The following is a 24,511-nucleotide window of genomic DNA, read 5'->3' as shown; positions in this document are numbered from 1 at the left end:
ACTGTACACAGATTTGCTTCCAATATTCTGGTCTCTGCATTTCCAAAATAGATGGAGCAAATTCTTTGTCGGGTAAGCTTGGTGAAGCCGTCGTGGGTCTTGATGGTTTGTGGAATCAACTGTCCAAATTTCCTGGTGCTATTTGTGATGGGGCAGCCGCAGACGACTTTGTCTCCACGGGCGACAATGTTGTGACTGCGGGGGAGCTTGCGGACGAAGACATCATTGCCAATGTTGTGGGTAACCAGAGCACCCCAGATGCAAACTGTGACAATTTGAAAGAACCTGTGCCCACGTGCTTCGTGCGTTCACATTGTTCATCGCTACTGTGTGTCAATAGAAGGCTGCGGTCTCAGCTGTTTGGAATCCGTTAACAACACTGAAAAATGTGCTCTCTCAGAGGCAATCTGCACGCAGTAAGTGGCTATCATAGAAATACATTTTTTCCTTTTCATTGTGTTTGTAAGTTGTTAAATTTACTGCTACTTTTGTATCAAATTACTCGTTACATCGAGCTCATAGGCATTTTTTTTTTGCAAGATCAATATATGCAGGTTTGATTGCTTATCTAACTCAGACACATCACTTTATTATCTACCAGAGAGGACCCAACATATGCAAGAATAGTCACTCTTGTTTTCGGCCGTTCGATTATAATTGAGACGCCAAAGGATGCAGAGAAGCACAGTAAATGTTGTGCTCAGAATGGCAGTGACTGGAACAACGAGTTTCCATCAAGTGCTGCTCCTGGCATGGCATTCATTTTCTCAAGTGTTAAAAATAATTGGTGAATCTTCTGGAGATAATTTCATTAGTGAAACACAGACATAATTCTGGCAGCTGTGATCTAGGGATGGTTGCAGTAATAATGAAAGCCACGAGCATTGTGGGAGGCCTCTCAGAGCTAGCAATGCCTGAAAATAAGTGGGCGCGAACTGCACTCAACAATAACTACTGTATGGCTGTACTGTACTACTGTACTAGAAGACAACCAAGGAGATTCTACAGACCACTGTTTTTGAAATTATGACTGAGGATTTAATTACGAAACGCAGTGTGACCAATTCCTTGATTTGTTTAAGACAAGGAAACAGAAAAAAGCTCGTGCTGAAGTTTCACAGGACTCGCTGGGTGGTGCTAACAGCTGAGGACATTTTTTAAATGCCATAAAGATGAGACCTGGGTCTACAGCTATGAAAAATAAATGAAAGCACAGCTCAACCAATGAAAACTACCAGGGTACCCACATAAAAAAAAAAATCTCATGGCAAAGTTGGAGCAACATAAGCGTTTTTATGCTCCTCAAGGCACTGTCCACCACAAGTACGCCCTGTCAGACCAGACAGCACACAAGGAGTACAATGTGGTAGCCTCAGGAATGTTGTAAGAAAACAACCAAAGTTGTGAAGGCCAGCGAAGAATGCAAGGAAGTTGCAAATCTCACGTAGAGGCAGTGGCTGCTCAGCGTTGAGGCTTTCTACATTCCCACTGCTGCATGGCTTTCCTAGTATGAACCTTTTCCGAGATGGCAGTTCAAGGTCCATCCCCTTCGACAAAGAACCCGTGGCGCATGCGTGCACATGTATGTATGAAACCACCACTCTCCAGCGTCCCTAGCAGACCAGGCCACTTCCGGGCACCCTCTAGGCCCAGAAGGCATCTCCTCCATGGCATCCTTCAGTGGGTGCACTCTGGGCGCTTGCCTAATACCGTATTTACACGATTGTAAGTCGACCTATTTTTCAAAATTTGAAAATCCGAAGTGTGTGTGTGTGTGTGTGTGTGTGTGTGTGTGTGTGTGGGGGGGGGGGGTCGACTTAGAATCGAAACAAAAGCATCGCACCATAAATAAAGGCGAGACAAACGAGATACCAGGCATGCTACAGCGTGGTTGCATTTTTGCTGCACGGCTCCATCGCATTGCTCTTGGTGTTGGTCTTGAGCAGCTGCTATGTCAATGCGCAGAACCGGCATCCCCACCCCACGCGAGGCCACTGATGGTGGCCGCCGATAAGCAACAAACCAGCACCAGCCCACTGCTCACATGTGGCCGCAGATTGAGGCTGCTGATAAGCGGTGGCAGCACGATAATGCATTTGCGTTCTACTCTCAATAGGCGTCGCCCAAGTTTTTCTTTGTTTACTTTCAACCGTGCATTCGGCGCTCAAGGAAGCGTCGATAGTTGATGGAAGAGCCGCTGTTTCAATCGCAGCAACACCCCACTTGGAACCGCAGCGGCGTCAGGGAGTGTCGGTAGCAGACGGAAGAGCCGACGCCAATCACGCGTAGTTTCTCTTTGGCTCTGACGCATTTGACTACTGCTGGCCGCGTTTCGCAAGTTTTTAATGTAGTGCTTCATCTTTCAGCATTTGTGCTTTGGGTTCGTTAAGCGACCGGCACTCATTCACGGCTACGTTCAAGATGGCTGTCATTCTTTACGCCAAAGAAATGAACTGCGCGCCGGGCCGCAAGTCTGACGTTCGCAACGGGTGATACAGGTGTGGCAGCTGCAGCGAGGCAAAATTTTCAGCTGTTCCACGCGATGTCGTGATGTGGCTGTTTGCGAAGTGCAGGATTTCGCTGCACGACGATGTTAGAACGACGACCTGTGGAACCGCAGCAGCGATCACGACGGCAGCGCTAGTGAGGACGATGGCGCAAGTGTGGACGAGTAGTCCACTGAATAATACATTTTCGTTTTGGAATGTGCCCACGGGCGCCCCTGTGCGCGGCAGCCGATAGCGGCTGGCGATAAGCGGAGGCCGCAGGATAGTGCTATCGCGTTCTATTATTAAAGGCCAAGCGTAAACAATTTCCAAGTTTGTTTCCTTTTTTTTATTTTTTCAGAAATATGACTTACAATCGTGTAAATACGGTATTACGGACTTCATCTACATGAAGACAAAGGGTAAACTCCGTAGAACGACTATCACCATAAAATCCCACGTTTCTGCATTGTGATTGTTCAAAGCGAGTGGTCTACCATCTTGTTCTCATCACAAGTGATATGTGGGAAAGCTCACCTGCGGACTTTCACGAGGTAAAAGTCTAGCAGTGTCCTAAAGTGGTTAGTCTATGTAATAAACGATTGTGAAGAAAGCGAATAGGACGCATTTGTACTGTCTTCTCGACACTTTGAACTAAATCTTCGGATAATTTGCCCAGACACTATGGTTTCGCCCTGGTTGGACTTATGAAAGTCAGCGCAACATCAGATCGCTACTGAATATTCACAAAGTTTCGAATATATTTGGAAATTATCAAATATAAATTTCTCAAATTAAATATGAACCGAATAACAAACATATCTGATTTGTGTTGAAAATTTCGAATACCGTATATACTCTGTAAGGGCCACGCTTTTTTTTCTCGGTTTTGGCGGGGTGCGGCCCTAACACGGGACCAGCATTTTTCCATTAATTTTCTCCGACTACAGCAGTCCTGCGCGTCCCGCGGTTTATGAGAGGACATGCATTTTTGTGGAAAATCAGAGCAGCCCCTGCAAATCCTTCATATACGCAATGCATTGAAAGTATGGATGATACGAGGCGTGCCTGACGACCAGCACTAACTAACCGCCTGGAATAAAAGATAACTACTCACTGGCATCACATGACTGCATGTTATCTGAAGATCCAACACTCGGCTGACAGTAATGACAGCTTGGCCGACGGTTCGGAGCGGCGCTCCACGCGTGTGACCTGAGGCAGTTGGTGTGAGGTGGCCTTTGCCAGGCCTGCTTTCTCGTGTGCTTCTACATTGAAGGCCTTGCGGAAATCAATTATGTTAATTTTGATGTGAGGTTATTGTGTGATGGTAAACCAGTAGCAAGGCTATACCTTTTATGATAAATTGTGATTAGATACAAAGCACCTTTGCTGCGGCTTCTATGCAAAGCATGTGTTCGGCTGGAGCCCCAGCCTAGTGGACGTTGCGCTGTCACAAGTAAACGTGCCGATAGCATAAGTGCAATATATTCTGGCCACTGTGCAGTAGGGGGATCATTACGATCACGTTTTCTTCTTTCCAGTAAGAACACAAATCGCTGACGCATCCGTGGTCGTACCAAGTGTCACAGGCAGTATTCATTGTCTTTCAGCCCCAGCGGAACATACCGCACAGGAAAAATTATGTACACATAAAAATTATTGTAGCTTAAATTTTTTTCAAATTGCAGACTTCCAAGTTGGGCGTGCGGCCCTTACATGAGTATATACGGTATTAGGATGCTCCCAATTTCAACATTTTTCTCACTTCACTCATTGAGCATGGGTCATGGGTGACTGACGTGCTCCGTAGGCTATTTCAAAGCTCCTAGTGCAATAATATCTGGTATACAGTCTAAGAACAAAACTTCAATTTTCTAAGCAGCCAGTTCTTGTGCCACAATGCAGAGATTTTAAAATGCATGTATGAAGGTCATGCTACACAACTTTTGTTAGCAAACATGGCAGAGTCGCTGATAGCTGGGTCCTACTGCAAAAGGAGCCATTGTAGTGATTCTTTTGTGCCTTGCACGATTCTTGTGTGATCACAGCAACATGCATTTTTGTGACAAATCAGAGCAGCCCCTGAAAATCCTTCAAATACGCAATGCATTGAAAGTATGGATGATACGAGGCGTGCCTGATGACCAGCACTAACTAACCGCCTGGAATAAAAGATCACTACTCACTGGCATCACATGACTGCATTTTATCTGAAGATCCAACACTTGGCTGACATTAATGACAGCTTGGCCAACGGTTCAGAGCAGCGCTCGACGCGTGTCACAAGGTTTTCAGCAACATATCATCAATAAGAGATAATAACAAGGCTTTCAGACAAAAAGCTATCAAAATTAGGCTCCTCGAGTGTAACCATCCATATTTTTGTGCACAAATCTGGCAAAAAAAAAAAAGAATAAATTTCAGTTAGAAAAGATACAAGACATCCAAGGAGTCTGAATTGATGTCAATTGTGGGCTACACCTAGGTAGTACTTCATGTAAAGTGAGATGGCTAGGTAAATTCTGCTGTAACCTTCATACACAAGAAAATGTCGTACCCCAAAAAATTATCTTCCCAGAGGTGCGGTGAGGATGGACTTGAGGTACCACTTGCTTCACTTTCAGCTGCACTGCTGTGACCACTACTGCCACTCTCTCCTCCTGCAAAGATGTCACATGGTTCTGTGAAAAAGTACACAGGGTATCCAAGAAATTGACAAAACTTGCCACGTTTTTAAGAATCAAGACATCCAAGGAGTCTGAATTGATGCCAACTGTGGGCTACACCTTGGTCGTACTTGATGTAAAGAGGGATGGTGGCAAGCTTTGTTTTTAAACTTCTTTGGTAGATCTAAAATTAGCAGTAATTGAAACCTCTCAAAAACTTTTCAATGCTCAGGTCGGCTACACAAGCTCTCAGACAAAAAAAAAAATGCAACGACACACAATACAATTAGTGCCACTGCACAGGCACTGCTAGCTCCTGTGCTACATATACATGGCATGTTGTGGGGTCACCATGGCCTTTTCAGAGAAGTGTTACATAGTGACAGCATAAGTTAAAATCAGAAAACAGCAACGTCCAATTTGACGATAACACTTAGTAAACTAATTGCAGCCATTACAGGGGACGTAAACAAGCAAAGCATGAGGAGTGCTCAGCAAGTACTCTCCTTGTCTATTGTCTTAATAAATTAATAAATGACAGAACTGAACCAAGTGGTGTTCAAATGAATATAAGGAATGCATTCTTTCCTAATAGCACATTATTTTTCATGTCACTCCATCAGTGGCAGTACACTTTCATCACCAGTGTACTAGTCTCTGCATGATGTCATAAAAGAATGAGTGGCTGTTGACGAAACCAAAAGTACATTACACTGGCTGCCTCTTCGTTGGATGCAAACTGCATACTTCTTTTTAGCTCTTTCATATTGGGAAAATCAGCCACAATTCTGAGGTAAAATAGCCACCCTTACTCTAGTATGATGGTATTTAGACACTAATACATTGGCAGCATTAGTGCAGCACAACTTGTCGGGATTACAATAGACTCAAGACAAACTCCAAGGCAACATGGAAATTTGTTCATCTTATCAGAAGCATTCACAAAAAGGCTATGCAAGTATGCTAGGTGTGTGAAAATACAAGCTACAAGAACAAAAAAAGCCTTGCAGCGAGACAAATGCAATGCGAGCATTAATTGTAATACACACAAACTAATATGAATAGTGCTGGCATGAAACTGTGTTCTTTTTTTTTTAACAGTGCACTTTGTTAAACAAGTCGGTTGTACATTGTTAAGCAAGGGACTGTGCCACACAAACATGGACGTGAACAGCACAAGTCCATGTGGCCTGCACCTGTCCGTGTTTGTGATGTGCAGTCCCTTGCTCAGAGGAGGATGTGGCTTTGAAGTCCCAAAAAAATAGGCAAAAAATTGAAAGACGATTACTATAATCGGTAATGCGAAATCTGAGTGCAGCTCTTCACATGCTACCTGCGCCTGCCGGCAGGTGGCGTGTTACGCTGCTAGCAACCCTCCGGGATCTTCCGACGGTAGCCACCTTCGGCCGTCCATTCTTCCAAATTCACCGCGGCAGGTGGCGTGTTATGCCAACCACACTGATGACTACAACGTGGAACGTAGGAATGAATGCCTAAGAGCTGCGCTCTGATAACTGATTTTTTGATAATTGTTGTACCCGCTTGTATGCCTCGTTTTTTATGTTGTCTTGAAGTTTCATTGCTCAAATCGACCGGGAGGCACTCAAAAAATTGTTTCGTAAACCGCAACAGCTATGCATTGCAGGGAAATGCTCGAACAAAAGGCATTTTTCTCGTTACGGATTTCTGCCCAGATAATCACCTTAAAAAGCAGATTTCTTCATGACTGTTCCATCCATTTTGAGCCCATTTGCTTTTGCACTCCTAGGACCATAGTGCAGGCCAAGACATTCTTTGTTTTTAAAATTTGTGAATTTTAAATTTTTTGAATGAAATTTTCTTCTCATTCTGGATATATTAATGAACATTGCATTGCAAAAATTCATGACCAAGATTTGTGGTTTGCAAAAAAAAAAAAGTTCAAAGAAAGTATTGACCAACAGGAACACAATGAATGTTGAACCAGCCTTCTGCCATATTTTCTTAACTTTGCAGCCTTTTCAAAAGACAGAGGAAAAATGTGGTTGCTTGGTGAATTGGGTTTTATGGCGCATAAGCAGCTGAGGCTATCATGGGCCAAACACTGGGCTGGAAATATCTCACTGATGGAGGAAAACTGTTTCTTGCAGTGCTACAATTTGTTGATGACATTTCTTTCTTTTTTAGAAATTTAACAACTTGTGATAAACCTACCATTGCATTCTCTCTTAACAGTAAGTTGGGGTGAAAAGAAATGTGTTTGTTGTAAACTACTGTGAAATGCTTTTTTTCTTAGTTATTCCAGTTTTCACAAGTATGAATTTATTTGTAAGATGCGCATCTCCAATGCATAGGCAACGTAAGACGACTTCAATAAAGCATTCCTGGTGCTGACACAACTTTCATTTGCCGAGGATTGGCTATACCAGGTGCAATTTATTGTTGATCTCATTACTCCAAGTGGATTGCCATTTATTTATTTACTCTAGAGTAGCTGTAAGCAATCTTAAAATATTTACTTACTCTTGTTTGCTTTGGTGAGCTCGTGCCGCACATGCGCGAGCTCTTTTGTTACCAACTATGCCGACATGGCTCATTTCTTTTCCGTATGTTTTGGTTGTTGCTGTATTGTGGATGACATCTCCTATAAACGGTTGAACTGCGTTTACTGCGTTTTTGGAGTGTACCGCTTTTAGAACGATTAGTGAGTCAGTGTAGATTATACCATTCTTAACTTCCTCTCATAATATTTTTTTGATTGCGACAAAGACAGTATAGCATTCTGTTGTAAAGGCTGATGAGCTCCGCGGTAATCGTATTATTGTCTACCAGTTTTCTTTTACAATTGTGTTTCCAACATACAGGGCTGTCTTTGATCAGTCTGTGCAAAACTGGGTGTATTTCTCATGCTTTTCTTGAAGTACAAGATATTCTTGTTTGATGTATTCCTGTGGGGTTCGTTCCTTATGAAAGTGTGTCAGAGATAAATCGAACACTGCAAGGAGGTTGTACTACGAAGGAAGTGGTTTGGGCTTGTGCGCCGCAACAGGTACAGTAAAAGCTCGTTAATTCGGATTTCTAGGGACCATAAAATATGTCCGAATTATCGAGTGGACAAAAAAAAAATCAATAAATGCACGACTATTATCAACATAGCTTTACTGCACTAAGTAATCGAGAATGCTCGTCTGCTTTCCCACAGAAATCCACGCAGTACTATATTTCTAAGTCTTTTCAGGTGCTCAGCAGCTCGCATACTGTCTGCAGTGTCCCAACAAAATGCTTCCAACATAACAAGGGCCTCCGCGGCTTCTCATGGCCCCTCTTCCTCCTCAGAATCTTCGCATGCACACCACCCTTCCAATGCTTTGAATGAATCGAGGCGCATTATCAGTGCAAACCTCTCGGCTTGTGTCATGATGAGGGGTCCACTCAATGGCAGGTTTGCATTACGCGAGTTGACCACCCACCGAAGCAAGGCCTCTTCCAACTCCAGATGAGCTGCTGTTCGCAGACACTTTCATGACGCTCACAACTTCTCGCTTTCGAACGCCTGAAGAATCTGTTCTCCATTTTTCACATATGTGATCAGGGTACTTCTTTTCACATCGTATTTCCTCATGGCTTCTTGTCAAGAGAGCCCGTCCTTATGGGCCTGCAAAATTTCCACTTTGGTAGCCAAGGCCTTGGCCTCGTAGCACTTTGACCGTTTCGTTCCCATCGCCGGAGAGTGTGCTGACATGGGCGCACAACAGAAAAGCACCAATAATCGAGTTCGATAAATGAGCCGCATTAAATCCAATGGTCCTCTATAAAACAGCATGTAAGGATGCAGTGCACTGACAGCAACAAAACGACAAAATGGCACCGGCGATAATGACGGCATGTGAAAAAAAAAACAAAGAAAAGCACCCATCCAGCCACAAGTCGAGCCAAGCTGATTAACTGATGTCCATGACAATGCTGCGTTTGGGTATCGCTTTTGTGCCGCTTTTTCGTTATTTTATTTTCGAGCCTCGGTAGCTGTCCAAAATTGTCTGAATTATCCAATGTGTGGTCAAATCCGCCCGAATTAACGAGAGTTTTGTCCCATAGACTCCAGGCACGACGGTCGAATTATCCGATTTTCTGAATTAAGGCCAGTCGAATTAACAATCTTTCACTGTAGCATTCCCACTGACTCCAGTTCGTAGCATTTATCCTCAAATCGCATTAGTAACAGCCTGACTGCTTGTGGTTTATTACAAAATATTGCTCTGGACGCACAGACGGTGACTATAGGGGTAGCAGAGATGCTTTGGAAGTGATCGAATTCTAATGACGTATGTGCAAGTCTGTATTGTTCTATATTCAAGGGGAGACTCATCGGTTTCAACATAAAGGCTAGTTATAAGTGACGTTCTGTATGTGCCTGCTGCAAGATGCAGTCCCAAGTTGGCACCGGGTCTATCTGTTTCAGGTAAGATGACCTTGCTCATCCGTATATCATACACTCGTAATCTAAAACAGAACATACTAGAGCAGGGGTTCTCAAACCGGGTTCCGCGGGCTGCTTTTGTGGGTTCCGCGAGCACTCATACTGGCTTTTCCCCCTTTTCTGGTCCGCTTCTGGTGTGTGTGAAGCAGATACAGTACCTGGCTTGTTAAAACTCACTTCATAGCGCTCACTTTTTTAGCTCGTTTTTCAGTTTCGTGCAGTTGGCGTGGGTCCGTGGCCCACCAGACCTTGGCAGCATGCCAAGATGCTGTGCGCCAGTAATAGCGAAGTGCGTTTGTTTTGACAGGAGCGCTGGTAGCGGTGGCTCGCCCGGTGAACTTGGCAGAGTGCCAAAACTCTGTTGCAATATATGTTTAGAACGCTGGCAAGGTGGTGGAAGAGGCATGGTGCACAAGGTGATGCGTGTGCAAGCTATACCGCTGAGCTGGTCGAGCCCAGCCATGGCAAAAGAAAAAGCACGCGTGTCTCATCGAGTGTTTCATTGGCTTTGGTGGCGCTGGGGTGAATTTTTGCTGCCAGCTAGCCCATTTGCGCTGGAAAGCCAGAATCTGTCGAAATTAAAAAAAAAAAATCACCCCCACTGAGGCAAGAGCAGGGAGCAGTAGATAGCCAATGAAAGCCGGACGGACGAGGCGTCGTGTGATTCTGTGCGCAGCACAACATGCCGAGTGTGTGAAAGCGGGGGAACGTTTGTCTTGTGACGTAGTTTTCTGCATTTTTCTCTTGGGGGGGGGGGGGGGGGGGGGGGGGCATTAGAGGTTTGAGAATGATTGAGATGGACAGTGAAGAATAAAAAACTAGTTTAGTTTAGTTGACGGGGGTTTTATGCCGTCCGAAAGCGACTAAGGCTATGAGGGATGCCGTGGTGAAGGGCTCCGGAAATTTCGACCAGCTGGGGTTCTCGTGCACTGACATCGCACAGTACATAGGCCTCTAGAATTTCACCATCGAAATTCGACCGCCGCGGCCAAGATCGAACCCACGTCTTTCGGGCCCCTAGTCGAGCGCCATAACAACTGAGCAACTGCAGCGACGAAGAATAAAAAACTGATTGCTGAAAGCATGGAAACAAACAAATACCTAAAAAGTGAACGAAAAAGAAGAAAACTAGAGCACGAAGGGTCTATTCACTAACAACGCCGACAGACTGTGATGCTTGTGAAGAGTGGGAGAGGGGCGGGGGAGGAGGGGGTTCCTTGAGCCAAAAAAAAAAAAAGTGTCAGAACCCCTTTACTAGGGAACGGTATACCATATTTGATTGCATAATTCACGCACGCCCAATTTATTACCAGAGTTTATAAAAAAGAAAAAAAGAACTTTTCCTCGCATATTTTATGCTCTCTGCTGCATCAGACCATCCATCAGCATGCACACGGGTGCGCGCCAGGCAGGCCGAGAAGATCGGAGTGGCTGTGTCGCCATGTGTGACTGCGAAAGGAGTGAGTGGCAAGAGAAAAAACTGCGCGCTGTCTACCCGGCTTGCTTGCACTCGTGCAGGTGGTCGCTTTCCCAGACGAAAAATTGCAAACTTCCGGTAACTTCCCAGATGCGCCAGAATCCGAAACAACTGAGCCGCTTACTATTTGGTTTGCCACTAGTCAGCCAGGCAACATGTGAGGGTGCCATCTTATCGCCTTTTTGCTGTATCTGCCATTGACTGCTGGCTTTGCAATTGTATTGTTGTGCATTACTGGATTTGAGTTGCGTATGCGCTATTATGCCATCCTGCACTGAACTACATCATGTGGGACAGGGTGGAAAGGGGGGGCAGTTTTCATTTTCAGCGGTTTCTTGTATTTCAAGGAACTAGAGACTGCGCAGAAATGTTGGCCCAGTATGCTTGCTTGTTCTTCCACTGTTGTTACCGTATTTAATTGAATCTAGGCCAGTACTTTTTTAAATATCTTTTACGAAATTCAGGGGTCGGCTTAGATTCGAGGATGCGGTTTGCCCACAACCGCTAGACACGTAATGCCATCTTGTGGCCACAGCTTGCAGCTGCTTGCAGGTTTGCAGGCTCCATTCTGCTTGTTGGCGCTGGCTTGTTCGAATGTTGTGAACAAAGGTATCGCCATCCCGTACTTGCTTGTGTTCGTCGCCACGTAAGTTCGAGAAACTGCCGTATTTGCGGCGCAATGGTTTGTGGCCCACCAAGCGATGCCATTACACCGTCCGTGGCTTTTAAGCGGAAAGTAGTTTTGGCGGCGGAAAGCACTTCAAACCTACCAATGCTGTTACCAATGTTATGAGGAGATGCACCATGCATGTGATACATATGCGATGCCGATATCTGGCCATGTCAGATCTCTGTGCTATGAATACAGATGTTCTGTGCAAGCCCCAAGTCAAAGAGAAGGTGTACTCTACAAGCCTATTCATCCACCGGAGGCAATGCACAGCATGTCACACACACGTGACATCCGAGATTTGGCCATGTCAGATGTCTGCGCTCTCCCTTGCTTTGCCCGCACGAAAGCATGCCATCACAAGTAAGTTTCCGGTACCTGTGAAGGCGAGGGGAAATTTTTTTGTGGAGGCAAGCGTGAAGGTGTGGGGAAGGTTTCTTGCAGGAAACCATTCTTCTAACTTTTTTTTCTCTCTCTTCCTTGCCCTGATAGTGTCACGTGGATGCTTTGTAAGTACTGCTGTGCGAAGTCCGTGCGGCTCACGATTTCTGAAAAAGCTAGTCTTAATAGAGAGGGATGCGAAACAGCTTGTTTTAAGCAGATTTTTTCTAAACTGAGTCTATGGGAAACACTGTTCATCTTATCTGAGAATTTGCCTTAACTGAGTTCATATTAACAGGAGTTTACATCGAAAAGTGATATCCTCCCGGGCGAAAGTACACTTTAAACTTTCATTTGAATGCAGCATCTTTGCATTTCATTACCCAATAAACGAATCAATGCCCAGGAAACAGAGCTTTGTGAACACCCCTTGGGCAAAGGTAGGCTTAAAAATCCCCGTGCTTCGCGCTGCTGAGCTACGAATGCACGCTCTTTCCCTTTTCTACTCCTCACTGCACTTTTACTGCCTTTCCTTTCTCAGTGATCCGCGCCGCCTTCTTTCTATGTTCATAGCCATCTTTACTTTTTCCGTGCACGCCATGCAATTTGCTTCACGACCTCAAGGTCTTGAAAAGGTGGCTTCTCCTTGTGGCACTCTAGCATGGTGGTGAAGCCACCTCAAAGAGTGCCGTTCTACTGTACAGTGAAACTTCACTTGAACAAACTTCAAGGAACCCCAGGGAAAAGTTTGTTAAAGTGAAAGTTCACTCAACTGAAATAAGTGTGCAGAAGCTTGTTGCCATTAGGTAAAAAAAAAAAAAGGTGGTCAAATCGTATATCAAACCCATTTATTTGTCAATCTGCTCAAGTTCCGCTAATTAACATCTTGCAAAGAACGCTGTAATCTTCTGCTGCACTTGGCCACTTAGGACTCCAGCAGTTGTGAACTGAGTCACTGTGTCTCAGCACTCGTGGACCTTCTCTGGCATAGCAGTCTGCTGGGCAGCAAACACTTAACTTTTTCCAGGCCTATTAGTGCCTCTTTGGCTGATATTTTTGGTGCTTTATCATGACTGGTCGAATCTTTCTCGTCTTCGCCTTCTTCAGGTAATGAACTCTCTCTTCACCAGGGAGTCACAGGCGGCATACTCCTCAAAAAACAAAGGGCTATCTTCACCTAGTCTTTCTGACAATTCCGGCCAGCCACCTGGCTCACTGTTTTCTTCATCAGTGCCATGGTCTTCTGCTTAAGAGATTGGTGTCCACAGCAGTCCAGTTGGCTGCATGCAGATCTGCTATTTGCCAGTAATTCACTATCGTTGCTGGTTTCACACTCCACCAAGCTCCTGTGAGCATTTCTGCTGCCTGCCGCACATTAATTGCCTCAGGGTTCTGCATTCTTAAATCTATCAGAATGCGCTGCACACGCCACTTCGTGTAGTTTCTTAACGCGGTAATGGAGCGCGGTCGGCGCGGTTCTGAAAGTAAAAAAGCGAGGCAAAAAGGGCAGGTTGTACTTGTTGAAGTGCTCAGTATGACCTAGGACACATGGGATGGCGCCCCGAAAACTGTTTGTAGAACTGAAGGGCGTTTGCATTGGGTTCAATGGCGCTACGGTGGGGGGTTTAAAAAAAGTTTGTACAACTGAATACTTCGTGTAAATGAAGTTCATTCAAGTGGTATTTTACTGTATTTGTTACCTATTTGCTTCGCGATCCTAGACTTCACGCGTGCCGCGACGTCATCATTCCGCGGAAAGTACATTGCCATGGCCAGGCGCTCTTTACTATATCCGTTTTTTCGAAAAAAAAAAAAAAAATCGTTAATATAACCGAAAAAAAAATGTACAGTTGCCTATGGAAGGCAAAATGGGACTGCAGCTACACTTTAATATATCTGAGTTTTTACTATAACCGAGTTTACTTTAGCAGGGTTCTACTGCATAGTGCATACCTAGCAATAAAGACATAATCAAGATTGACTGAGAATCAGGTGGGCAGATAACATTAGGAGAATTTCTGAAAAAAGGGTGGCCTTGGCTCACACAAACAGGACTCTTAGAACATCATTAGGAAAGGCCTTTGTCCTGCAGTGGCTGACGATGATCAGCCAATATTCGATGCAATTTGATTTGCGCTGGAATATCACTATCCACATACATCTAGTACTGATGCTGGGAGGCGGGGTGCCATGTTACAGGTGATGAGCAAGGCACAGACAGTGTGCATGGAATCTGCGGGATGCTGGCAGCACTTCTACTGATGAGAACCCAATGTACAAACCCTAACTGCCACCCACGTTAATTATGTTTCTGCAAAATGACTCGAGCAGCTTCGGAGCTCCAGCTATTAATACTAGCTTACCAGTAAGAGATTCCGGCTGGGGCTCCTGAAGGCCCCCCCAGCGGTACACCGGGTTGCTGAACGCCAGCGGAGGGCACCCGCCTGGCTGTGGAGGCAACACACGACCAACTGCAGTTGGTCCCTGCATTGCATCAGGAAGGAGTTAACAGTTTACAAAGCCATGAATCTGTCAGAGGTGCAATGATGCAGCAGAGAGTGCATCTCACAACAGCCCTTTCAGCAGACCAAGACAGCAGCAATGATCTTTCCTGCTTTCCCAAAGAAGTTTATCTGTGACCTTTACTTGCCAGCACTTGTTACAGTCAAATCCCACTACAATGAATGCTGCTACAACAAAACTTGTGTGACAACAAAGTATTTTCGATTCCCCGTCAGCAAACCATACATGGAAACACAAATCATCTCTGTTAACAATGAACTCTTTTGAGTGGGGTTCTGCTTCAACAAAGCTTTTACAAAGCAAAAGAACTTTGACCATTCATTTTGCCCTGCAAGAAAAAAAAGGCAGCTAACTAATTTACTTTCATGTATCCAAAGATGCCTACCGAGTTTAATACACCTTTAGTTCCACCAAAAACAACCTCTGCAGTTAGTATGCCCATCAGATGGCACACTGAGATTCCCTGTGGATCAGCACATAGCCAATGCATCGTGCGACATGCATGAATGCACACTCAAGACGTCACTGCCCATTCTGCGTTGCCCAAATTAAGGTCCAAGGAACTGGTCTGGAGTCTAGAATTTCTCCCTAATGCACAAAAAAGAATACGTGAAGTGAGTGAGAGGCTAGGCTAAGACCGTGAACAGATAAAGATGGCGCGGCTCTGCCAAGTAAAGACTGTGAACATGAAACCAACCGCTTCATAGCCCTGATATTTTCACTGCCAATGCTAACTACTTCCCAATCTTATCCGAGTCGCAAAGTAAAATAATAATGGACCTCCAGCTTCAATGCTCAGCTCAGCAACCCGAAGCCTAAATACTAGGGGTGGGTGAATAGTACTTTTTTCCAAACTGAATTGAATACAAATAGCATAGGTTTTCTGCCGAGTCGAGTACGAAGAGGTTAGGCAAAAAACGAATTGAATACAAATCGAATACTTGCATGAATATTACCTACTAGTGCAAATATTCAATGAGCAATCATGAGAAACAGTGAAGAGCTGCTTTCGCAGTTATAGCTGTATCTGTTAAAAGACGCAACACTGATTTCCATTTGGGGGGCCACAAGAGATAGTCAGTGTATCAACTTTATCACTGTCATGCTATTCACATAAGACAAGTATACTTTTGCTGTTAATAACGGATGACAATAAACTAAAGCCACATCTCAGTGCATGCATGAGACGGGCGAGAGCTACGTACAAGGCTAGGACTCCGAGGTCAGGCATAAAACCTAGCTTTGCTGAATCTGCCTGAGCCCTGCCGACTCGGCCAATCTCCGAGGCTATGTATAAAGATTTAGAACACCGTCACAGGAATGGACAGCACCCAACGTTGAACCCTCCCTCTCGCTAGTGTGCCTCGAAGCAGCTTCCTTTGATAGGAGCGCTGTATCAAGGCACCCTAAAGACGTCATGCTTGTAAACACAGGTGGCACTGCAATTGGCAGCGATGCAGGGTGCAGGCAAGAACGCAGCATGCCTTCACTGCACCAAGCGACACTGCCTTCGAAACCAACTGGCGTATGCGAAAATTTCAAAGCGCGTGCGTCGTTTGTGGTTAGAAATATTTTTGTTGATGCTCAGAGAGTAATTCTGCACTTCCTCAACCTGTTCGCCAGACGGAATTAGTAGCTGTAGCTCTGCATCGGGTGCTTCTCTGCTCCTAGTTGGCAACAAGTAACAGCGCGAGGTCTGGGGAGAAATGAATTGTTCACAGTTCTCAACTTCTGGGCCGATACAGCATATCTGATAGCTAGTGCAGGGTGGGAAGACGTGATCCACGACGTGATGGCCGACGCGAAGCAGCTTTTTCACAAGACGAACCTTGTGATGTGCTGCCCATTTTCGCCGAGCTGCTTCACTCCGGAAATTAACAAACACTGAAGTCATAGGTATAACTGCTTTGAATAAAGCAAATGGGATCCGAGAGCTGCACAAGCGCATACATAGACATTTTCCTTGAGCTACAAATGAAATTTACGCTCACTCTGCTAAGCTATAAATAAATCATTTTGCTTCTTATTTTAGAATTTACATTCACGTGTGCGCATTCTGCTTGATCGGAGTAGCTTTTTGTGTGGTATTTGCTGTGTTCACCTGGTTCTGATTGACCTACAATAAATATGTGGGAAATAACACTGCACGACTTTGCCAAAATCCTAGGTCGGTGGACCGGTGTTGAAACGACACACTTGTTCAAGGTCGCAAAAATGAAAACAGAAAAACTACTTCTCGTGCGTACTACTACCCGAGTCCGGAGCTACTTCAAATGTCGTGCGCTTAGCGCAGCAGGCAGGCTGTGCTGTGAACACTGAAGGCAAATGGCATAAGCTTTCTGTCTTTTTTTTTTTTTGAGCGACCCGATGCTCAGGAAGTTGTCCGGGTGATTAGAATCTGAAAATGGCCCCCTGCTTTCAATTTCCGATCATAAGCACACGGAATATCGAACTTAAACTTATGCTGAGAGCCCGACAGAATGTGAACGAGTTGCAGGGTTTCCTTGATTCTTGCACTGTTCGCCACGCGACCGAAGAAGAAGGATGAGGAGTCAGAGATGTGAGCCATCTGATTAGATTTCAATGCAGAAATGCAATGGTAGCCAAGAAGCCGATCTGTCGCCGAACTTTTCCTGCTCCTTGGCTCCTGCCTGTCACTTTCGTGCCTATCTGACTGCATTAAACTTGTGCATTATGGCTCAACCAACCACACCGCAATTTATTGGTACGCTGTGAATTATGCATCAAAACACGCAAGCCTGGAGCACCCAGTGCGAATGGTCCCGCCGCATCTCCTTGACATCACGGCCTGACGCTTCTCTTATCCCATGCATACTGATCGCGGCAGCATGGTATGTGGTGTGTATGGTCCCTGTTTTTGGAACAGTCATGAAAAAAACTACGGCAGGACTTATTCGATCTTCGCGCCAATTATTCAAAAAGTATTTGAAAACTTGTGGACCGTATTTACTCGCGTAATGAACCCACTCGCATAATGAACCCCCCCCCCCCCCCCCCCTTTTGTCAACCAGAATTTACTTTTTTTTTTTTGTTTTCCAGCTAAGCAAATGCCTCAGTTTTCAATACCACCTGCAGCGCAGACCTTGCCAGCGCGCCAAGATGCTGCCCACCCCCGATTGTTTGTTTATCTCTTGAGCAGAGCTCCAGCCAGAGGGGTGGATGGAGGGAAGCGAGAGAGGGGAAGGGGGAGGGCGCTGTGCGCTTGGTGAACTTGGCAGAGTGCCAAGACGTTGTGCACTCTAAGCAAAAGCTTAAACATTCGCATTAGACACTCGTCACTGCCCTGTTTTTAACCTCACAGTAAAAAACGCGCGCCTGATCTTCAGGGCGGGTGTTCAGCGTGTTTGTGTTATCTTGCCGTTATTGGGGGGCGCACCCACCTAGCACGAAATTGCCAGATAGCGTCAAACTGAACGATGCTAAACACTAACAGAGGCACCAATGCGTTTGACCGCATGCGTTTGTTGATGACGGAAGGGCGGACGGAGATATATATGAAATTTTGACCCTTCCAAAAAAATCTGTTGGAAACTTCTTTTTCCTGCGTAATGAACTCTTCCCCCCCACCCCCCAACTGATGTCGACTTTTCTGGAAAAAAGTGGGCTCATTACACGAGTAAAAATGGTATTCGATTAGTTTGAAAAATCGAATAGGAGGATATTTACTTCGGTATTCGAAATTTCCTAATATTCGCACACTCCTACTAATTACGAAATGAACGCCCGCAAAGCACTTGCCACGGGTATGTTGGCTGCTCTACCTCCTAATTATATGTTTTGTAGGGGTGAGAGAATATTAAAAATTTTGAACACCAAATGAATACAAATATGAAAAAAAAAAAAACGCCTTCAAATATTCAACTAAATATCTGTTCAGTACGAAAAAAAAAAAAAATTCCAGAAGATAAATACGCAAGCATTGATGCCCTTGTTTTTTTGCAATATAGTTTATGGTTTTTAGAACTGACATCAACAAAACTAGGCCAACTCAGCGCCGTCCTTTTTAAAAGACATGACAAGCACAAAAATGTATACTGCTTGAGTAGACAGTATAACAGTACGTAACCTGTAATGTGGTCATGCAAAATGAGTTACATAATGAATTGACACATAACTAGCAACTGAAAACATGATGGGTAGTAAAGCCTAATTAATTCGGACTCCAAGACACCGGAAGAAATTTCCAAATTATCAGATAATTAATAAAATGCCATCCCATTCCTGAAAAAAAAAAAAAACTAACTAAACTGCCAAAAATGTGGTGAAGCCTTGTGAGGAGGGTGCATCGTACAATAAGTGAAAAGTCCGTGATAAGTACGCAGTTTTGGCATGCTGGAAGAAAAGTGCGAACGTAAGCAAGGAGAATATACACTGGCATCGGAACAGCAAGTCTGCTTCTAAAGAAATGACCAGTGACGTGCAAAAGCGACACACAGCTAGGCTCAGACAGCTGGTAAATGCGTAGCCGGTAGTCGCTGTGACCTTGGGCTGGTGGCGAAGCTCAGTAGCCGAAACTATGAAACTACTTTTAGGTGTACTGATAGGGGCCCTCCTATGTCATGCACTTGTCAGAGATGTGTGGGTTACAATGCACAATAAGTGGGATTTTTACATGATCGCTCGCCCTACCAGTGGCACCTCAACTTGGCACCACTTCGGGAGCCCCATGCGAATTTCTGCAAGTGGGCTCTCGCTTTCCTGCACATTAGAGTAGACCAAAACGAGATGGCTCGCGCGAGATGAGTCGAGAGGCTGACAGGACGAGCACCATGGGTGTCGGCATCAGGTATGTCACACATTACAGAAGGATCAAACAAAAAATTCGAAGAGACACTGAGCACCTTGCCCACCACAGAATGCAATAGCATAGAATGCACATCAATGATAATTTATTGGTTCAAATCTCCCGTTTTTTAGTGTGACTTACTGGATGCTTGTGAGATGGCACTTCCAAGTGCCTTTTTGATTGTTGTCAGTAGAATGGCCACGCGCTCCAATTTCGGCTGTTGGATTTTTTCGACTTGCTCATTTTTGGACTGACTTGCGTACGGGATGAAGATGACAACATTGCAACTACAGCGCAAAAGACAGGCAGTTTAACATGTGGGACAGTAGGCTGCGGCGATGGTGTAGTGGTCTAATGCAGTGGCCAGCGAAGCTGATCTGTTGTTTGTGCCACCGTGGGTTCGAATCCCGCTCGCAACCAACCCTGTTTTCTTTTAGTTCACAACCCGACTGACCGTGACACCACACGCCGGCAAACAAGCCAATGAGCTCGTTATCGCATAAAAATGGTGTGCTTTTGCGTTATGACTGCCCAAACCGGGTGGTCAGCCATCTTGTTCTCATCAAGTGTGATACGGGCAACAGTGCACTTGCAGAATTTCACGACAGGTTCAAGCCTAGCAAACATCCGAATGTGATTGGGTCCATATGACAAACGACTAAGAAAGCAGAGAGGATGCTTTTATATTTAAACTCGATCCACAGATAATCTGCCCACACATTGTGACTTTGCAGTGATCAGATCTATGAAAGCCTACACGGTATTCGATCGCTGCAAATGTTTGGATTTTTTTTAAATATTCAGATATTACCAAATAAAAATGTATTTAACTGAATATGAACCGAATAACAAACGTATTCGATTCGTATTCAAAATTTGAATGACCCTTTTACTTTCTTGCCATTTCCGGAGCTCCCTTCCCGTTTTGGGCCCCCCATACGACAGATGCTGTGCAGTTGCTGCTGCAGCGCTTTCACCTTCACATCTGGCCTTGTCTGATCATGCACTTTCACCAGCTACCTTGCTGCAGTGCAGCCGCTGAGCGCATGAAAGCAGCTGCCATGCTGTCAACTGTGCTCAGTGATCGCCGAGTTGCGAAGCATTGTGATCATGCGGAAGCTTAAGAATGTGCAGAAAACTATCGACCGCTGCTCCCAGCCTTCTAGGTGATTAAAATGATGAAATACAATTTTTTTCGGCAGTTTATCGAACACTTTGAACAACCCCAATATGGCCGGAGAGACGACGGATGCTGCCGCTGTCCTATACTTCTCTGTAGGCCACCCCAATGGCAACAAAAATGCTGCCATTAACTTGAGCAGCAACACTGAGGAACAAATAGCCAAGCCAGCCCGTCCAATTGCTTCCATTTAAATTCAAATCGGGGCCTTTCATCGCAGAAAAGGGCCGGGTTATTGTGGCAGCGATGCCCGCTCAAGTCTATATTAGGCCGGAAAACAACTTTTGGTCAGCATTGCTGGTGTCTACTTTAGTTCGAAAAATTGAACTTTTAGACTTCACTCAGTCCGAAATATCTGTTGTGAAAATGTACACATTCCTATAAAGTGCCTGATGGTTCTTCAGTAAAGTCCGAAATACTGCATGTCTGAATTATTGCAGTCTGAAAAATCGTGCATCACTGTATTTTTAAACAATTTCGAAGTTCAAGAATTAAGAAAAAAAAACTACAAAGAATGTTTAGTACATTCAAATCAGTGCGAAAGCATTGATTTGTGCTACGTAGAAGACAACGATGAGCGGGCAGTGCCGCCGGACGGAGCAGATGGAAGTTGATGAAGACGACGCTTTGCAATGCACAGAGATTCAATGCACAGATTTAGCTGAGGCTGAGTGCTATACAAGCATTTTTTTACCTTTTTCAGCCACAAAGCTTTTCCTATTCTACAACACCCAAACCGCGGCTAACTACTAGAATGGAGGCTTCAAAAGAGGTCCGATGTATAATGATTTACCTGGCTAGATGGCATGGTGGTAAGCAAATCAGGAAGGGCTCTAGGTACTTCTCTCAGCATATTGGCACTCGGAGCCAGGGCACTCCTGCATAAAGGTGGCAACACGTTACAACCAACAACTGTTCCGACTGATCTGCAGTAAAGCACAGGTCACACACACAAACACGGCAAAAACATACAAGACAAAAGATGTAAGCTGCCCCATAACACTGTTTCTATGATCTCATTATGGCAGTGATTAACAGTTATTTCAAAACAATTCTAAGGCAGGCTAGCAGTGACTACATGATTAAAGAAAGTGCAGTGTAGACCGCTTACAACATGTTTCGCGGGGGCTGCGAAAATCCACACTAATAGCGGTACTGCACTATAACAAAAAAACCTTTTATGTCAAAATATATGCCAGATGGGCAGCTTCCTTTTCAAAGACGCTTTATTTATCACTGAACAAAAGGCAACCCATTAAGTATGCTGCACGCTTAGGTTACTTTTAGCACACCGCACACAGTGCGACCGCGGAGGTTCCCGCAACTGCCGCTGCGGAACTGTGCATGCGCTTGCCTCAGCGCATGCCCAGTTCTGCGAAGGTGGTCGCCTGTGTGCGGTTGCGCTGTGTGCGGTTGCACTGTGTGCGGTTGCGCTGTGTGCGGTTGCGCTGTGTGCGGTTGCGCTGTGTGCGGTTGCACCGTGTGCGGTTGCACTGTGTACAGTATGCTGAAGCATCGTTTTTTTCAGGCACGTCATTGAGAGCAAGGAAAAAAAGCCGCAATTTTGGCCTGGCGCTGCCTCTTCATGATGTTGCAAATTAGCTCGTTTTCCACCGAGATGAGACACTTCAACACTTCCTCACTCAAGTCATTCCTTGTGCAGTAGACTTTCACTTTAGATAAGGATTCTATTGAGCCCTTGCACGAGACTTCTGGTGTGTCGTCTTCATCCTCGTGTGACATATCCGCTGTGCTTCCTGTTCTGCGCGGTCACCAAGCGGATTTCAAAACCGCACTTTAACTGGTTTGACCAACTACAACTAGCATTTCGTTTCGCGTGACTACATATTAAGCAGTATGACCTTACAGTTAGTCCTATGGAAGGCATACTGGTGGCCGAAAAAAACTGCATTATATCCAGTCCTGCACTATAAGCGGTTACATTATAAGTGGCCTCCAATGTATTTGACAAAGTTTAATCCCCAAACAAGGAGAAAAAATGAAGGAAATTAAAAGAAAGAATTTACAAACGGTTGCCAAGTGTGCCTGCTTTTGTTTGGTAAAATTTCCAGGTGCAAGGTCGTTTGTGACTGGCTAGTTGCGTAGACTCTGCCACATACCGTATTTAGGCGCATAATTTGCGCACTTTTTATTCAGAAATTAGGTCTCTAAGAAGGGGGTGCGCAAATTACACGGGGATTTCGCGAGCGCGACTTAAAAAACACCACAAAGGTCATAACGCGCAATATAGGTATAGTGTATGTTGCTGCGTATATGTCAGCACCCGGACCCTGCACTGGCCGATAATGAAATGCCACACACACCCCCTTGCGGGTTGGCATGAAGGTGCATGCACGAAGCTGAAAAAGACTCTAAAACAGCGTCATGGCTTGTGGCCCAGCCAATTGTTCGGTAGTTCCGGATTCCGTAAGTTTGCTTTCGCAACTTCGTCCGGGAAAGCAACGGCGAATCAATAAATCAATTATCACACCACACAATTCTTTAACAGTACCGCACGAGCGTCGACCAAACTGCTTGTCGGTGACTTATCACGGCGCGGAGCTGAGAAGCCAGCGAGAAAAGCCACGTGCGCACAAGTTTTCCGACACGATTGTCGTCTATGGGCAAACTTGTGAGCACGCGGTTATTCTAGCTGGCTTCGCCGCTCCACGCCGTTATAAGGCACTGGCAAGCAGTTTGAAACTTGCCGAATAGTTGTGATATCCCATCGCAAGACACGACAGAACAACCAAACACAAGCCGTCAGAGCCACCAAAAAAAGCGTAGCCAGCAGTCGAGTCCCATACATCAGCCAAACAAACAGCGGTGTTGGCTCTTCTATCAGCCGCCAATCCCCCCTGGAAGCGCTGCTAGCCATTCCGAGTGGCGATGCCGCTGGTGCCACCGCGATTGTAACAGTGGCCTCTGACACCACGATGAACGCCCAGTGCACAAAAGATTCAAAACGCTTTTCGAACAAACACGCGGAATAGCTGAATGCTACTGGGTAGAGCCATAAGGTAGAGCCCGCGTGCATGATGGTGGTCTAGCGCAGCGCGGTGCGTAAAATATGCGAGCAAAAATTTTTTTTTGTAAAGCCGAGTGATAAGTTAAGGGTGCCCAAATTATGCGCATAAATACGGTGCGTAAATACGGTAACTCCAAGTGACCACTCACATTAGATGGCACAAGCAAGCAAGCTATGCCAAAAGAAGTAAAAAAAAGAAAACTAGTTGTGATGCCTGACAATAGTAGTATGGCTATTAGATTAGAAGCGAATTTGTCAGGAATGTCATACTAGCATGAATGGGAATAGAAATTTAAATGCAGACATGCAGAGATAAAAGAAAAAAAAATATGGCGTATGAGCTACAGCAACCAAACCTGAATCATGCTACAGCCCCATAACAGCAAACACTCAATGTCTGCATTTTCATATACGTATAGTTCTACCAATTTTCTGCATAGTTTATTGTTGTAGCACAGTGTGACCCCAAGGCCCACAATGGCTCACATTTTTCTGTGCAATGTGACAAATCCTTGATAGACTTTATAATCATGCTGGGTGTTATGACAAAGCAAGAGTAAACTGTGAGACTTTGAACTAACAATGGAACCTCAAACAATTTCAATGCTTAGCTTACACCTGCAACAAAGAGTGCCACACTCACCTAGGCAGAGTAGAGGAGCGAGGCTGGGGTGCTGGTGCTGGGTTCGCTTCCAGGCAGGACAGCACCTGGCCTCGACTGCGTGGTCGACCATCCAAAGCAGCCCGCAAGGCTGCTTCTCCTTCCTGCAGATCAAGGTATGAGCTTATGTCCCGCATGGCACAACACAATCCAACCTCAGAGACTAGACACAG

General features: G+C 45.1%; 1 protein-coding gene across 6 annotated transcripts in view; it reads right to left on the bottom strand.

The window, feature by feature from the left end:
• raskol (Ras GTPase-activating protein raskol) overlaps positions 1–24,511 on the bottom strand; it is a 103,573-nt gene that overhangs the window by 15,426 nt on the left and 63,636 nt on the right. For all 6 annotated transcript variants that reach the window (XM_077648261.1, XM_077648262.1, XM_077648263.1 and 3 more), the window contains 4 exons: positions 24,321–24,442; positions 21,443–21,527; positions 14,503–14,623; positions 5,047–5,149 (listed from right to left, as the gene is read on the bottom strand). In XM_077648261.1, the coding sequence (XP_077504387.1) occupies positions 5,047–5,149; positions 14,503–14,623; positions 21,443–21,527; positions 24,321–24,442 (431 nt within the window). The remainder of the gene's footprint in view (positions 1–5,046; positions 5,150–14,502; positions 14,624–21,442; positions 21,528–24,320; positions 24,443–24,511) is intronic.

The sequence above is a fragment of the Amblyomma americanum genome, chromosome 1 (assembly GCF_052857255.1).
Source record: "Amblyomma americanum isolate KBUSLIRL-KWMA chromosome 1, ASM5285725v1, whole genome shotgun sequence".
In the NCBI taxonomy this organism is placed as follows: Eukaryota; Metazoa; Arthropoda; class Arachnida; order Ixodida; family Ixodidae; genus Amblyomma; species Amblyomma americanum.
This window is presented reverse-complemented; position numbering and strand designations above follow the sequence as displayed.